General features: G+C 42.3%; 1 protein-coding gene across 2 annotated transcripts in view; it reads right to left on the reverse strand.

The window, feature by feature from the left end:
- Positions 1 to 1,648: 1,648 nt before the first annotated feature.
- The window catches only part of LOC128596156 (zinc finger protein 547), a 32,254-nt gene continuing 15,911 nt past the window's right edge, over positions 1,649 to 17,991 (reverse strand). Inside the window, exons 1-3 of one of the 2 annotated variants that reach the window (XM_053605640.1) lie at positions 14,649 to 14,903; positions 5,977 to 6,103; positions 1,649 to 4,716 (exon numbers count right to left, since the gene is read on the reverse strand). In XM_053605640.1, coding sequence (XP_053461615.1) covers positions 3,662 to 4,716; positions 5,977 to 6,103; positions 14,649 to 14,741 — 1,275 coding nt within the window. In that variant the 5' untranslated portion in view covers positions 14,742 to 14,903 and the 3' untranslated portion in view covers positions 1,649 to 3,661. Of the gene's footprint in view, positions 4,717 to 5,976; positions 6,104 to 14,648; positions 14,904 to 17,991 lie in introns of those variants that run through there. The other variant, XM_053605639.1, reaches the window with a different exon arrangement.

Below are 17,991 nucleotides of genomic sequence, written 5' to 3' on the forward strand. Positions count from 1 at the left end.
ATCATTTAGGAAGGTAGCAGCAGTACATTCAAGTTCTGTTAAAAAAAAAGACAGCAAGTCTGGAAAAAATACCTTTAAAAGAAAGAATAAGCCTTAAATCAAGATGTTTTTCTACCAAAACATTATTTAAATAAGATTAATATTCACAGCCAAAAGTGCCCTTATTGAATACATTATGCCAACTGAAACAAGCCAATCACAAAAGGACAATTATTGTAGGAGTGATTCCTCTTCCACTGTAGTAGTGATTCCACTACTCTTCCACCTGAGTAGTCAAATTCTTAGTTGCCGAGAAGAAATGCTGGGAGGATATCAGTGTTTATGTCTACAGAGTTTCACTTGGGGAAGATCCAAAAATTCTGGAGATGGATGGTGGCAAGGGTCGCACAACAATGTAAATGCATATAATGCAATAGAACTATATGCTTAAGAATGATTAAAATGATTATCCTGGAGTATTGTCATTAAAAAAATTGTATTTTCCAGTTTCAAAAAACTAATAAATTGCCCTAAAATGCTTATGACACAGATAATACACCGAAGACAGTATTAAGTATTCAAATAAGGAGAGAAAAATCTATTTGCTTCAATGGAGACTTGTGAAAGAAGTACGTGGTTCACAAACTTATTAATAATCACTTCATAAGAACTAAGTAATGTAAGTTACAAATGGCACTTTCCTACTTTAAACTAGATTATTTTGCTCAGTGTGATTGTCAGAATTTAAAAAAACCTTTGTTGTTCATGCAGTCTATTACATGGACACAAAACCTGGCTTACTCTAGGAAAATCAGATGCTATAACTGGTAAAAAAAAAAAAAAAAAAAAAAAAAAAAGACTGTGCTAAAGGGAGACTCCCAGTCAAATCCCTCAAATCTCATGTAAGGTCATTTATTAATTTTGCATAATTTTCAAAGTGACTCAAACCCTACCTGATAGGTTCTACAGTTTTAGCATCTCTAAATTAATTCATTTGTTTCCTAGAACCCATTAACAAACATGGTCAGGGCAAGCACACCCCACCATAGGGACATACCTGGAAAGTCATGGTTAGAGCAGTCATTGGGATCCAATGGTCTTGAGAGAAGGCAGGTCAAACAGGTAAATAAATTGCTTTTTTCTTTTTTTAACTTTATTAAAATTCTTTTTTTTTTTTTTTTTTTGAGACCAAGTCTTAACTTTGTCACCCTCAGTAGAGTGCCATGGTGTTATAGCTCATAGCAACCTCAAACTCTGGGGCTCAAGCGATCCTGTTGCCTCAGCCACCCAAGTAACTGGGACTACAGGTGCCCACAATGCCCAGCTATGTTTAGACATGGGGTTTCGCTCTTGCTCAGGCTGGTCTCAAACTTCTGAGCTCAAGCAATCCACCCTCCTCAGTCTCCCAGAGTGCTAGGATTACAGGCATGAGCCACTGCACCCGGCTCTTCAATTAAATCCTTTAAAATTTATTCTTTGCAAGATATTGTGTCATAAAAATGATAGTCTCATGAATATCTAGATCAGTGGTTCTCAACCTTCCTAATGCTGCGGCCCTTTAATACAGTTCCTGTGGGTTGCAACCCACAGGTTGAGAACCGCTGATCTAGATAGACTGGCTGAGAAAATGACCCAGAGGTTATAGTATGCAATTATTGGTATTTAGCAAAGATTTCTATTTGTTTTATATCCAAGATGACAAATCATTTCTTGTAAACACTGAGAGAAATTAATCAATAATTTGCAAAGGTTCACGAGATATAACACAAAAACTAAAATGAGGAGTATTTACAGAGTTTGTACACTGCCATAAAAATAGAGTAAGACAGGTAGTTCTCAATATGTAGCCCCTGCATCTGCACTGACAAAATCACCTAGGAACTTCCTATGGGCTAGGATGAAGGAGAAATCATGACTCCTGTGCACTGTGTGGAATGTGAAACGGTGTAGGCGCTATGGAAAACAGTTTCTCAAAGAATTACAAATAGAAAGTAGGGTCTCAAAGATCTAATTGTACACTGATGTTTGTAGCAGCAATATCCATGATAGCCAAAAGATGGAAGCAATCCAAGTGTCCATGGATGGATGAAGGAATAAAGGAATTGTAAATACAATGAAATATTACTCAGCCTTAAAAAGGAAGTTCTAACACATGCTATAAAATCAATGATTATACATAAGTGAGACAGAAAAAAGGAAAAAAGAAAAAATAATAATGAATCTCAAGGATATTATCCTACATGAAAACAAATGACAAAAGGGGGAAAAATACTCTAAGGTTCTTCTTACATGAAGTACCAAGGAGTCAGATTCGTAGATTAAAAGAATAGGGCACCAGGGGTGGAAGGAATATAGGAATGACTTATTACTTAATAGTTATAGGTCACTTTAAAAGAGTTCAGGATATTCCCTGCACAACAGCGTGAATGTACATCAAGTACTAAACACAACATTAAAATGGTTATGACAGTAAATCTTATATGACATGTACTTTACCACTACTAACCCCCCCTCCAAATTATATAATAGTAGTTATCAGTGCTTAATCAGAGATTTTAGGCTTCCTTCTTTCTCCATTTGCTGCTCTAAGTACTTTGTCTAGTGTGAACTTGATGGTACCAAAAGAGATGGGAATTTTGGCTAGAAAAGCTCCCACATCCTCCTGGGCAATTGCGGTGGCTCACATCTGTAACCCCAGCACTTTATTTATTTTTTTTGTAGAGACAGTCTCACTTTACCGCCCTCATTAGACTGCCATGATGTCACAGGACTCACAGCAACCTCTAGCTCTTGGGCTTTCGCCATTCTTTTGCCTCAGCCTCCCAAGCAGCTGGGACTACAGGCGCCCGCCACAATGCCTGGCTATTTTTTGGTTGCAGTTCAGCCAGGGCTGGGTTTGAACCCACCACCCTCGGTATATGGGGCCGGCGCCCTACTCACTGAGCCACAGGCACCACCCAACCCCAGCACTTTTGGGCGCCAAGGTGGGAGGATCATTTGAGGCCAGGAGTTTGAGATCAGCCAGACAACAGAGTGAGATACTATCTCACCATTTTAAAAATTACCTAGGTTTTGTGGCCTATCCCTGTAGTCCCAGCTACTCAGGAGCTGAGACAGGAGGATTACTTGAGCTCACAGTTTGAGTGGGTTACAGTGAATTATGATGATGCTTCTGCATTCCACCCTGAGCAATAGAGATCCTGTATTGAAAAAAAAACAAAAACAAAAAACAACTCTCCCACATCCAAGGCATTCATAAGACCTCTCTCCAGTATGAACTACATGGTCTCTCATGAGTGTGGGAGTTGTGTCAAAAGACTGTCTCACATTTTCTTCACTAGTAAGACTTTCATTAGAGTACATATTCTACACTCCACTGAGTATAATTTTGCAAGTTGAGGCTTTACCACATTCACTTCACTGAAAAGACTTTTCTTCAGTATAAATTCTCCAATATTTAATAAAACCAGAGTTGAATCAAAATTACTTCCTAAACGTGTTGAACACGTAAGATATTTCTGCAATGTTAATTCTCTCATGTATAGTGAATGGGGAACTGTGCCTAAATAATTGTATGGTCAGAACACTCATACAATCTTCTCCAGTGTGGGCTACCTAACAACCAACCAGAACATCTTAGCAGTTAAAGGCTTTTTTCCACATTTGCTGCATTTTAAGGGCTTTATCCAGTGTGAACTTTCTGATGTCTGCTGAGTGTGGAGTTATACCTAAACAATTTCCCACATTTGCTGCATTGCTTTGCTGCAGTGTGAATTGTCTGATGACAAATGAGGTGGGACTTTGTAAGAAAGGCCTTCCCACATTTACTACATTCATAAGGCCTTTCTCCAGTGTGAATTCTTTGGTGTTGAATGAGGACAGATTTCAGACTAAAGAATTTACCACATTCACTGCACTTGTAAGGTTTTTCTCCAGTATGAACTCTCTGATGTCTATTGAGTGTAGACCTTTCCATAAAGAATTTCCCACATTCACTGCAACCATAAGACCTTTTCCCTGTATGAATTCTATAATGCCTAAAGAGGTTGGAGTTACACTTAAAGAATTTCCCACATTTGTTACAACCATAAGGCCTTTTTCCAGTGTGAACTCTCTGATGTGTAATTAGTGTGGAACTCCACATAAACAATTTTCCACATTCATTGCATTCATAAGGCCTTTTTCCTGAATGGATTGTCTGGTGACGAACAAGGTGGGACTTACAAAGGAAGGCCTTCCCACATTCAATACACTCATAAGGCCTTTCTCCAGTGTGAATTCTCTGATGTCTATTGAGTGTGAACTTTTCCATAAACAATATCCCACATTTGCTGCATTTATAAGGTCTTTCTTCAGTGTGAATTTTCTCATGGTCAGCAAGTTTCTGTTTGTGGGTGAAGGCTTTTCCACATTCACTGCATGGGAAGGTCCTCTCTGCCTTGTGAACTCTGCAGTTCTTCATAAACGAAAGGCTCCTACTGTCTCTGGAGGGTGTTTCTCTAAGAGTCTGCTTTTGGTGCTGGTAAAGAGTTGCCATACATGCTTCTAGCCGCTGCTCAGGATGTGTTCCATCATGACCAACCAGGTGCAGTATGTCTTTCAGAACTGAGTTGCATGTCTCACAGGTTTGGGTCTTCTGGGTGGACAGAAAAGGCTTCGGAGTCATGACATGTGATGCTCCTACAGAAATACCTTGCTCAAAAAGCACCTCCTCATCCCCAGCTCTATGGCAACAACCTGAAAGCAGAGAAACGTGATGAAGTGCTTGTTAACTGTGGTGGGAGGAGGCAGCCCCATGACAAATACCTGTCAGACACACCTATAAATGAGGCCATGGGATTGCTGACAGGCACAGACACAGGGACCAGTGAGGGGAAGATCAGCGGTGCAGAGCTGGGCCTGGCAAGTGTCCATGATCAAGAGACCTGATGATAGCTGAGGACACAAGGGAGGGGTGCAGTGCAGGAATGAGAGGCCAGTCTCCAACTCACTCCTCTGCAAACGGCCATGGCTGCTGGTAACTGGTGAGTAGTGGGTAGAAGGCTGTGTCCACACCCAGAGAGAAGTGATAGTGACAAAGTTCAAGGTATACTAAAGGATACATTTAGACCCCATCACACCTGAGTATAAGTCGATGTTTGAGGGCATTGTAATGGGAGCAGTAAAAGACAATAGGTGAGAGTGGCAGCCACACAAGTGGGGATGTAGGACAGGAGTGGGAGAATCCAGCGGCAGAAAATTATACTAGAAATGACAATAAGGAAGAAAAAACAGAAATAAGCTGCAAACAGGGACACTGCCATCAAACAATGGTGAGCACAGGAGGGGTGTGGTTTGAACCCAGCTCTGACATCATGTCTTTTCCCAACTCCCATGCACCAGGGCCATGACTTTGAACCGTTATTGCAAATACTAGAGAAATATCTATCCTCTTGGTTACCCTGAAACCTCACTATCGCCCAAGGTAACAATGTCTAGGGCCTGGGAGAGGCCAGTCTGAGGGTAAAGACAGAGAAAGGGAGTACAAAGCACAGACCCAGAGAAATCCATGAAACTCCACATTTTATAGTCACAAGAATAGAACACTCTTGCAGAATTAATCCAGTGTTCCATAACATTAATGATCTAGTCAGTGTCTAAAATTCCTGCCACTGGAAGGTACCTTGAGAACAAGGGGAGAACCTAGAACATGAAGACTGCATGTATTTGAGCAGAGAAACTAGACCAGGATATATAAGGCTGGTGTGAACTCCATGCCACCTCCAAGAATTCTGACTCACATTTGTGAGCCTCAGAGCAGCAAACAAGGGAGCTGGAAGGAAAAGCGAGTATAGAACACACAGCCCACCCCTGGCTCTCACAGCACATGGACCAGGAAGCCAGGAAAGGAAGCAAAACCCACGGTCTGACTGTGGGACAGGCACAGCTGCACTTAGGTATATAAAAGGAGGGAGACACAGCCCGACCTGGGACACTGGGTGGGTGTGAGAGCCTTACCTAGTGAGGACAGAAGTGCCATGTTCTCCAGCATCACATCTCGGTACAGTGACCTCTGAGCCTCATCAAGATGCCCCCACTCCTCCTGGGAGAAATATATGGCCACATCCTCAAAGACTACACGGCCCTGCCAAAAGTGGGACAGTTCAAGATGGTACCTAATAGTTAAATTTGTTTTCCTCCCCTTGTCATCTAGAACCCATATTCTGAACCACCTCCTTATCTAACTTTCTCAGAACAAGCCAATATCGCCTTTGTTTTATATTGACCCAAGGATAGGGACCACAAATCTACCTAGTGATAACCCCTGCCTCCCCCAGGGTGTGCTGGAATTATTCAAACAGCTGGGTTTCAGCTGGTCACCATGCACAACCTTGTCTTTCCCTCAGGAACCTTAACAAAAGCCATGGCCCAAGCTGTCCCCTTGCTCCTGTCTTCTACCCCTTGACCAACTCGGATGCTTCAGCCATGTGGCTTCTCCTAGGGGAAATGTAAGGAATAAATATCTTCTTCTTTATTTTTTTCAGACCTGTACTGCATTACACAAAAACAAAGACATGCTTTAAACACCATATTATGAAATTGTAAGGGTTACACCTGAGAATAAAATTGTCATCTCAAAATTTCCTCCCTACCCACCACCCCAATAAGGATCACCTCCTATTATTAGCCTAAAACGAGTATTATAACATATTTTGGTGATAATATATCAAAAATAATAACATGATTTATACTAAAAATTGTTCACTGTTCATGTTCTATTTCTTAACCTGGATGCTGGTTTTATAGTGTAGTCATTTTATAAAAAGTCATTAAGCACCACACAATTTTATTTCCCCAAAATCTCAAAAAATAGACAAAATATTTATAAATAAAATTAAAGATAATTTAAAAAAACAGATCATGCCAAATCTTATAGACAATAGAAAAAGAAGAAATACTTCAAATTCATTCTACTTTTTCTTTTGGATATACCTGATATTAAAATTGGAAAAAGTATATTATTATAAAGGGAAATTACAAACATATTTCACTTATAAATGAGGATGCAATTTTCTAAAGAACACATTAACAAGTTGAATTAAAAATTATTAATAATTTTCAGGCGGTGCCTGTGGCTCAGTCGGTAAGACACCGGCCCCATATACCGCGGGTGGCGGGTTCAAACCCGGCCCCGGCTGAACTGCAACCAAAAAATAGCCGGGCGTTGTGGCAGGCGCCTGTAGGCTGAGGCAAGAGAATCGTTTAAGCCCAGGAGTTGGAGGTTGCTGTGAGCTGTGTGAGGCCACGGCACTCTACCGAGGGCCATAAAGTGAGACTCTGTCTCTACAAAAAAAAAAAATATTAATAATTTTCAAATAATGTACTTTGATCAAAATTAAATCCAATTTATGTGAGAATTAGTCACTACTTTCTTTTCTTTTCCTTTCTTCCACCTCCTCCCTCCTTCTCTGTCTGCTCTCCCCTTCCCCCACCCCCCACTGTGTCATTAATTGTCCTCATATCAAAGTTGAATACATAGGATTCATGCTTCTCCATTCCTGTGATGCTTCACTAAGAATAATGTGTTCCACCCCCATCCAGGTTAATACAAATGCTGCAAAATCTCCATTTTTTTTTTTTAGATGACTGAATAGTATTCAATGGTATACATATATCACAGCTTGCCAATCCATTCCTGGGTTGAGGGGCCTTTAGGCCGTTTCCACATTTTTTTTTATTTTTTTGGAGACAGAGTCTCACTGTACCACCCTCGGGTAGAGTGCCGTGGCCTCACACAGCTCACAGCAACCTCTAACTCTTGGGCTTAAGCGATTCTCTTGCCTCAGCCTCCCGAGTAGCTGGGACTACAGGCGCCCGCCACAACGCCCGGCTATTTTTCTGTTGCAGTTTGGCCGGGGCTGGGTTTGAACCCGCCACCCTCAGCATATGGGGCCGGCGCCCTACTCACTGAGTCACAGGCGCTGCCCTGTTTCCACATTTTAACGATTGTAAATTGAGCTGTAATAACAGTCTAGTACAAGTGTCGTTATCATAAAAAGTTTTTTTTTTTTCCTTCTGGATAGATGCCCAGTAATGGGATTGCAGGATCAAACAGGAGGTCTAGGTTGAGTTCTTTGAGGTTTCTCCATACTTCCTTCCAAAAGGTTGCACTGGTTTGCAGTCTCACCAGCAGTGTAAAAGTGTTCCTTTCTCTCCACATCCACGCCAGCATCTGCAACATCTGTTTTGAGATTTTGTGATATGGACCATTCTCGCTGGGGTTAGATATCTCAGGGTGGTTTTAATTGCATTTCTCTAATAACTAGGGATGATGAGCATTTTTTCGTATGTTTGCTAGCCATTCATCCATCTTCTTTAGAAAAGATTCTGTTCATCTCTCTTGCCCATCAAGGTATGGGATTGTTGGTTTTTTTTCATGTGGACTAATTTGAGTTCTCTATAGATCCTAGTTATTAAGCTTTTGTCTGATTCAAAATATGCAAATATACTTTTCCATTGGGTAGGTTGTCTATTTGCTTTGGTTGTTGTCTCCTTAGCTGTACAGAAGCTTTTCAGTTTAATTAAATCTCATTTGTTTATTTTTGTTGTTGTTGCAATTGCCATGGCAATCTTCTTCATAAAGTCTTTCCCCAGGCCGATATCTTCCAGTGTTTTTCCTATGCTTTGAGGACTTTTATCATTTCATGCCTTAAATTTAAGTCCTTTATCCATCTGGAATCAATTTTTGTGAGTGGAGAAAGGTGCAAGTCCAGTTTTCAGTCTTTTACATGTGGATATCCCGTTCTACCAGCACCATTTATTGAATAGGGAGTCTTTTCCCCAGTGTATGTTCTTGTTCGGTTTATCAAAGATTAGGTAGTTGTAAGTTGTTGGTTTCATTTCCTGGTTTTCTATCTGATTCCAAATATCTATGTCTCTATTTTTGTGCCAGTACCATGTTGTCTCGACCACTATGGCCTTGTAGTACAGCTTAAAATCTGGTATGGTGATGTGCCCGGCTTTGTTTTTATTACTAAAGAACTGCCTTAGCTATACAGGGTTTTTTCTGGTTCCATACAAAATGCAAAATTATTCTTTCCAAGTCTTGAAATAGGATGTTGGTATTTTAATGGGGATGGCGTTGAATTGGTAGATTGCTCTGAGTTAAGGGTTGGAAGTCAATTTTTCAGGCAAACAGAATTCAGAAGAGAAGAGGGGTTGAAATCTTATTTCAGATACATGTGGATTTAAAGCAACTAAAGTCAAAAAGGACAATGATGGTCACTTCATACTGGTCAAGGGAAAAATACAACAAGAAGACGTTTTAATTCTAAATATTTACACACCCAATTTAAATGCTCCCAGATTCTTGAAACAGACCTTACTTAGTCTGATAAACATGATATCCTATGACACCATGATAACAGGGGACTTTAACACCCCTCTCTCAGGGCTGGACAGATCCTCTAAACAGAAACAAAGATAGATTTAAATGAGACCCTGGAACAACTGTGCTTAATAGATGTATATAAAACACTCCATCCCAAAGATAAAGAATATACATTCTTCTCATCTTCCCATGGAACATTCTCCAAAATCGATCACATCCTAGGACACAAAACAAACCTCAACAGAATCAAAAGAATTGAAATTTTACCTTGCATCTTCTCAGACCACAAGGCACTAAAACTAGAACTCAACTCCAACAAAAACATTCAACCTCACACGAAGGCATGGAAGTTAAACAACCTTATGCTGAATGACAGTTGGGTGCAGGAAGAAATAAAAAAGGAAATCATTAACTTCCTTGAGTATAACAACAATGAAGACACATGCTACCAAAACCTCTGGGATACAGCAAAAGCAGTCTGGAGAGGAGAATTTATTGCTTTAAAAGCCTACATTCAAAAAACAGAAAGAGAGGGGCGGTGCCTGTGGCTCAAGGAGTGGGGCGCCGGTCCCATATGCCAGAGATGGCGGGTTCAAACCTAGCCCCGGCCAAAATCCAAAAAACACCAGTATGAGCAGCAGTGAGCCAGAGTAAGACCCTGTCTCTACTAACAACATCAAAAACATCCAGCACCACCAGAGGAAGAAGAAAATCAACAAAAAAGGAGTACTTCAAACAAAGAAGAATGAACAAGCAAACTGAAATTAAAAATAAAAATAAAAAAAGTTTAAAAAAAAAAAGAAAAACAGAAAGAGAGTGGATCAACTAACTCACAAGCCATCTTATGGAATTGGAAAAAAAAAATAAGAATCCAAGTCTAAACCCAGCAGAAGAAAAGAAATATCCAAAATTAAATCAGAGATTAATGAAATTGTAAACAAAAAAATCATTCAGAAAATGAAACAGGAGTTGGCTTTTTGAAAAAATAAATAAAACAGATAAACCTTTTGCCAGACTTAGTAGAAATAAAAAAGTAAAATCTCTAGTAACCTCATCAGAAATGATAAAGGGGGGTGGGGGTGGGGCGGCGCCTGTGGCTCAAAGGGATAGGGCACTAATCCCATATGCCAGAGGTGGCGGGTTCAAACCCAGATTCGGCCAAAAACCACACACACAAACAAAAAAAAAGAAATGATAAAGGGGAAATAACAACTGATGCCACAGAGATACAAGAGATTATCTCTGAATACTACCAGAAACTCTATGCCCAGAAATTTGACAATGTGAAGGAAATGGATCAATATTTGGGAAAAAAAAAAAAAAAACATATATATATATATATATATTTGGTATCACACCCTCTCCCTAGACTTAATCCGGATGAAATAGATCTCCTGAACAGACCAATTTCAAGCACTCAGATCAAAGAAACAATAAAAAAATCTCCCAACAAAAAATGCCCTGGTCCAGATGGCTTCACACCAGAATTCTATCAAACTTTCAAAGAAAAGTTTATTCCTATATTGCAGAAATTATTCCAAAAAACTGAGGAGGAAGGAATCTTCCCCAATACGTTCTAGGCAGCAAACATCACCCTGATACCAAAACTAGGAAAAGATCCATCTAAAAAGGAGAACTTCCAGACCAATTTCACTAATGAATACAGATGCAAAAATTCTCAACAAAATACTAGCCAACAGATTACAGCTTATCATCAAAAGTCATACATCAAGTAGGTTTTATCCCAGGGATGCAAGGCTGGTTTAATATATAAATAAATAATAAATTCATAAACATCATTCACCACATCAACAGAAGCAAAAGCAAAGCCCATGTGATCCTCTCAATAGATGCAGAAAAAGCATTTGATAAAATCGAGCATACTTTTCTAATTAGAACACTGAAGAGTTTAGGCATTGGTGGCACACTTTTTTTTTTTTTTTTTTGTAGAGACAGAGTTTCATTATGGTCCTGGGTAGAGTGCCGTGGCATCACACAGCTCACAGCAACCTCCAACTCCTGGGCTTAAGCAATTCTCTTGCCTCAGCCTCCCAAGCAGCTGGGACTACAGGCACCCGCCACAACGCCCGGCTATTTTTTTGTTGCAGTTCAGCCAGGGCTGTGTTTGAACCCGCCACCCTCGGTATATGGGGCCGGCACCTTACCAACTGAGCCACAGGTGCCGCCCCAGTGGCACATTTTTAAAACCTATTGAAGCTATCTATGACAAACCCACAGCTAATATTTTATGGAATGGAGTAAAACGGAAAGCTTTCCCACTTAGAACTGGAACCAAAGTTGTCCTCTGTCGCCATCACTATTCAACAAGTTCTAGCCAACACAATTAGGCAAGACAAGAAAATAAAGAGCATACAAATGGGAGCAGAGGAGGTCAAACTCTTCCTCTTTGCTGAAGATATGATCTTATACTTAGAGAACCTCAAAAGACTCAACCCACAAGATTCCTGGAAGTCATCCAAAAATACAGTAATGTCTCAGGATATAAAATCAATGTTCACAAGTCAGTTGCCTTTGTGTACGCCAATAACAGCCAAGGTGAGAGGCTAATTAAGGACACAACTCCCTTCACCATAGTCCCAAAGAAAATGAAATACCTAGAAATATACCTAACAAAAGAGATGAAGGACCTTTATAAAGAAAATTACGAAACTCGGGATGGCGCCTGTGGCTCAGTCGGTAAGGCGCCGGCCCCAGCTGAACTGCAACCAAAAAAAAAAAAAAAATAGCCGGGCGTTGTGGCAGGCGCCTGTAGTCCCAGCTACTGGGGAGGCTGAGGCAAGAGAATCACTTAAGCCCAGGAGTTGGCGGTTGCTGTGAGCTGTATGATGCCATGGCACTCTACCGAGGGCCATAATGTGAAACTCTGTCTCTACAAAAAAAAAAAAGAAAATTACGAAACTCTAAGAAAGGAAATAGCAGAGGACTTTAAGAAATGGAAGAACATACCATGTTCATGGCTGGGAAAAATCAACATTGTTAAAATGTCTGTACTTCCCAGGAATAAGTATCTTCTTTCTATGTTACTGGTCTGTCCCTGTCGTCATTCTCACATCCATAAATTAAACCCCCCTAGGCACAATCAGTGCTCTATATCTCTGCAGGATCCCAGTCACTCACCCCTCAATTTCCCCACATGGAGGAGATACTGGGTCCTGGTGGCACAGGTACCGTTTCTCTCCACACTTCCAAGGAGGTTCTGGGTTCTGGTGGCATAGGTACCCTTTCTCTCCATACTTCCAGCACACAGACTCATCCTTCTCCCTAAGCATCCACTGGCAGGGACTAGGGCATCCACTCACTTGTTCTGCCTACACATCACCCTTCGGATGGCACTTTCATCACATCTCTAGACTCTCCACTAATGCAATTCCACAGACACCTCCTGGCCCACAGGCATTTCCTTCACCTCCAAACAAGCCACTCTGGCCATGGAAACCAGGTCCATGGAAAATATATCCAGGATCCAATTCAGCCCGTATCCTGCCCCAGAACAACAAAGTACCTTCATGCCAGGGTGGCCCAAAGCCTTAATGGGAAGGTCTCCAACCTTGTCCCTTTCTCACTTCATAATCAGCCATCTAAACCATTTGAGGGCTTCCTGTACTTTGGGCCATATTCTGCTTCTGGAATTCATGTTTTGTCTGATAAGCAGTGAAGACAACTGCTCTTTGCCAAAACCTCACTCAAAGCCCAGCGCACTGTCCAACCTGAACCTCCATCCTTTCCCCTCAACCAAAACTGAGCAACTCTCCTAACTGATCTCATTTCCCCCTTCACCATCCCTATCATGTCTATTCTCTCCTCAGCTTTCTTACCCCTATACTCCACCCTCTCACACATTCATTCTGACACTCTGCCCAAAGTCTAGTGACTTTCCCCCAACCATCCAGGGCTGAACACAGACTCAGTTCTCTGGCCCTTTATTCTTATCCTTTATCCCCTAATAGCACTAGAAATGCCATCTCCTCAATTCAATCCATAGCTTGGTTCCAGTCCATACAACACCCACCACGTAGTGGTGGCCTTCAAACTGAGCTCCTGCACTAGGAGTCCCTAGAACATTAGCAACATAGACAAAAGCTGACTCCTGACATTCTCTGAATATTCCTTATACTGCTGACTTTCCACATCTTAGCTGATGGAGCATCTATGCTGTTCAAGACCAAAAACTACATGGCCACTCTTACTTCTACTTCCATACCACCTCCCCAGCTCCTTCATTTTCTGCATCATAAAATGTGGGCACCTCCTTATGTTTTACATTTTGATTATAATGGAGAATAACAGAATTTGACAAATGGACTTCAGAAGTTCGAAATTAAAAAAAAAATGTGGGCACCTCTAGTTCAAAATACATCCTGAAGAAACTCCTCTCACCTCTACAACCACCACTCTTATCCAGCCAATAGCACCATCCACCTGTTTGGCGGGCCCGGGCTGGATTCGAACCCACCAGCTCAGGGGTACGTGGCTGGCACCGCCCCACAAATGCATTTTATGCAGCAGGAAATTCTGTCGGCTTTCAGGTCTATGCAGAATCTCATCACATCTTCCTCTACTGCTATGGCTCTGACCCAGACCCTACCATAACATACGAGATCCACTGCAGTGACCTCCTCACCGGTCTCTCTCCCTCCATTACCCCAACCTCTTTCCCCAAATTTAAACTTCTAACTCCAAAAATGTGCCCTCCCTTTAAACCTTCCATGTGTTAGGAGTGTCAAAACCCTTTCCCCTCCTCCCCTCCCAGAACAAAAGGTCCACCGGACCCCCGCCCCCAAGAGTTCTGCTGTAAAGACCCTAGTCCATCGAAACCTTCCAGCAACCTGTGGTACCTTCCCCCTCCTATGCCAAGTATGAAAACAATCCCCCAACCACTCACCGTGCAACCGCCATCTTTGAGGAGAATTTTAGTCCTCTTTCATTTAACTTGATCTAAACCTCTCCTGGTATCGTCTCTGGGTACACCGCAGAATCCCTTTCACCATGTGCTCAGGTTGCTATTCCAGCGGAGACCTTGCAAACCCCCCTCGTTCTTGCATTATCAGCTACCCAGGTTCCCAATGCGGTTCTCTCGGTACCACCTACAAGCCTTTGCACGCCCCGGATCAGAACTCTCTCCCCGACCTCATCACACCGACCTGAACAGGAGCCTCATAAAAGTTCCCCGTTCTCCGCCATACACAGGGACAAGCTCCGCAGCGAGCGGAGCAGACGTCCCCCTCCGTCCCGGCTCCAGAGCTCGGAGGCGGGAGTCCGGCTGGGGACCTGCACCCACCTGAGGTGAGCTCATTGCCGCAGTCCCGGCCAACCCAGCCCGGGAAGAGCGGGGCTGGGAGCGGCGGTGACTGGGGTACAAGAACTCAGCCATCCCGAGCTCCGGACAGTTGAGCCTCACGCCTGCCTCAGCGCAGTGGGGACCAAGAAGTTTCTTGCAGTTTTCCGCTTTGTCCCCTCGGTGACGTCCCACTGAACCATAGGCCTGAACCGGTAAACAGCCACAGAGCCACAAAAATCACCAAGATCAGTCACACTACGGAAGTCCCGCCCTCGTTTGATGCGCACGCGCAAATTCGCGCCTTCATAAACCCTCCTAGACTCAGTGAAGACGTTGTGCGCGGCGGGGCTTCCTGGGTTATGAAATTTCCACACTACTTCCGGGCGTCTTAGAGCTTTATGTAGGGCGTCTCTCCTACATAAGGTCAGGTGGCACTGTCAAAGGTGTTACGAAATGCAGTTCTGGGACACAAAAGACAGGGTGGGCATGACATGCTTTTCAAGACGGTGTACCCAGATTTTCTTGGGGTGCAGTCTAGCATACTCGCAGAAATGTTAGGGACCTATTTAAGACACTGTGAAGCAGAGCAAGTTTGAAGAGGTTGCACATTCAAAGGGACACACATATAGAAGCACTACATGTCTGTTCATACCTGTCAGCTGTCTTGTTGCTTTTCACATACACATAGCGTTAAGCTTTAGAGTCTATTTAATAAGCTTCAAATTTTTGGTTTAGGAGAAGACAGACGGGCCACAGACAGGCTATGGTGTGAACTTGCCATAAGGATCACAGAAGGCACTGAAATAGGTTCAAAGAATGAAGCTGTGCCTCTGGTCCCAAGGGAAAACATTTTTCCTGGATGTATGGTCAGTGACACTTTTATTAAAGTATTATTTTATTACTCCATATATATTTTACATTTATTTTAGGAATCAATCCTAGCTGAAAATCAGAATGACTGATACATTGCCATTTCCTGACAAAATATCCCCTGCCATCTTCGCAGCTGAAGGACAGCTACCAAGGACACCTGCAAAAAGGCACCAAATGATTTCATCTCCTTGCTGAGAAGTGATTTAACATTTCACCTCCATTTACAAGTGTCTACACAAGGAGCTGAAATTATCTGTGAATAATACTAAGACTTCTTTTTTTTGAGACAGAGCCTCAAGCAGTTGCCCTGGGTAGAGTGCTGTGACATCACAGCTCACAGCAACCTCCAACTCTTGGGCTCAAGTGATTCTCCTGCCTCCGCCTCCCAAGAAGCTGAGGCTACAGGCGCCCACCACAATGCTTGGCTATTTTTTTGGTTTCAGCCGTCATTGTTGGTGGCCAGGCTGGATTCGAACCCACCAGCTCAGGTGTATGTGGCTGGTGCCTTTGCCACTTGAGCCATAGGCACCAAGCCAATAATACTAAGACATTATTGATTTAAAAAAGAAACCTGTTGGCCAGCACCTATAGCTCAGCGGCTAGGGTGCCAGCTGGAGCTGGCGGGTTTGAACCCAGCCTGGGCCTACCAAACAAGACGACTACGACCAAAACTGGGTGTTAGGGCGGGCACCTGTAGTCCCAGCTACTTGGGAGGCTAAGGCAAGAGAATTGCTTAAGCCCAAGGTTGTTGTGAGCTGTGATACCACAGCACCCTACCCAGGGCGACAGCTTGAGACTCTGTCTCAAAAAAAAGAAAAAAGAAAAAAAGAAATCTTTTGAAATGGAAATTACTGAAATCCATTAATAATGATTATGTAGTTATTTTTAAAAAGTGGAAGAAGTATATCTAGAGAAAACTATCTGTCGCATGTGCCGGGGGGAAGGTACTATCTCAGTAAAGTTAAAGGGAAAGACAGTGAAGTCAGAAGTCAAACAGTGAAGCTGAGCCTGTGACTGTGCTGGAAGTTTGGACACAATTCTTCTGACTCCAAAATGTAATTATTTTTTCACATTTGAAAACATTGTTCATTAACTGCTTGGAGGGATAAGTAGAGAGGATAAATTGAAAGACTTTTCACAAAAGTAAAAATTGGTGGGGAAGCTTTGTGGTGATGGGTATTTACTGCTCTACCACATACTCAGCACATATGTCCTGAGTTTTAGGTACATGGGACACACTGGGCAGAGGTTTGCCAGCTGCTCTGTGTATATGGGATTGTTCTGTTTTCTTAGATTCTGTATTTGTCAAGTCACTTAGTTCTGTATGAAAAGCTCACAACCACAAATCCTAATGTGTGTTTTCCTTTGTTCTTGGAGATATGTAACAGAGAAGCTGGAGTTCAAGGATTATTGAGGGATACAAGCAGACTTCAACTGAAGTACAGGTCAGACACTGGAGGGCACTGTAAAGATAGCAGTGGAAAGGAATAGGTGAGAGGTGAAGGCCACAGAAATTGTGACCGGGGAGTGAGGGATGGTAAGTCAAGAGTAGAAATAATAGTGTAGAAAATGTGGAAATGAGTTGTTTTTGTTCTAAAGCTGGGCTATAACCCGAGAAGGCATTCTCTTTGGTTATATGCATATGTGTTATTGGGGTAGGTGGGGGAGTGCACAGATTGTGAGGTCTGTGTTCAGAGATACAGCAGATTGGGGACCTGAGGTACATAAACATATGTCAAGAGTAGAAATAATAGTGTAGAAAATGTGGAAATGAGTTGTTTTTGTTCTAAAGCTGGGCTATAACCCGAGAAGGCATTCTCTTTGGTTATATGCATATGTGCTGTCGGGGTAGGTGGAGGAGTGCACAGATTGTGAGGTCTGTGTTCAGAGATATAGCAATCAGATTGGGGGCCTGAGGTACATAAACATTATATTCCTATAAATTGTTGTACTCTCATGAGCTTATCTAAGACTTAACACTCTCCTCTTCTCATGAAAAACTCCCAGATCTTACATATATTCTTGTTATAATCTCAGTTCTTGTGTCTTTCTAAATATCTAACTGCACCAATGATAATTTGGGCCTTAAGTGGCCACTGAGGTACATTTGAACAAAACCGTCTATTTTAAAATGCATTTGAAAACAAAGAGAATAAGAATTCTCAGCCCTGGCTCGGTGCCTGTGGCTCAAGCCACTAAGGCGCGAGTCACATACATCTGAGCTGGCGGGTTCAAATCCAGCCCCAGCCTGCCAAATCAACAATGATGGCTGCAACAAAAAAACAGCAGTGTGTTGTGGCAGGCGCCTGTAGTCCCAGCTACTTGGGAGGCGAAGGCAGGAGAATGGCTTGAGCCCAGGAGTTGGAGGTTGCTGTGAGCTGTGATGCCATGGCACTCTACTCAGGGCGTCAGCTTGAGGCTCTGTCTCAAAAAAAAAAAATTCTCAGCCCCAAAGGCAGCATTTTTTATT

Source organism: Nycticebus coucang, chromosome 10 (assembly GCF_027406575.1).
Source record: "Nycticebus coucang isolate mNycCou1 chromosome 10, mNycCou1.pri, whole genome shotgun sequence".
In the NCBI taxonomy this organism is placed as follows: Eukaryota; Metazoa; Chordata; class Mammalia; order Primates; family Lorisidae; genus Nycticebus; species Nycticebus coucang.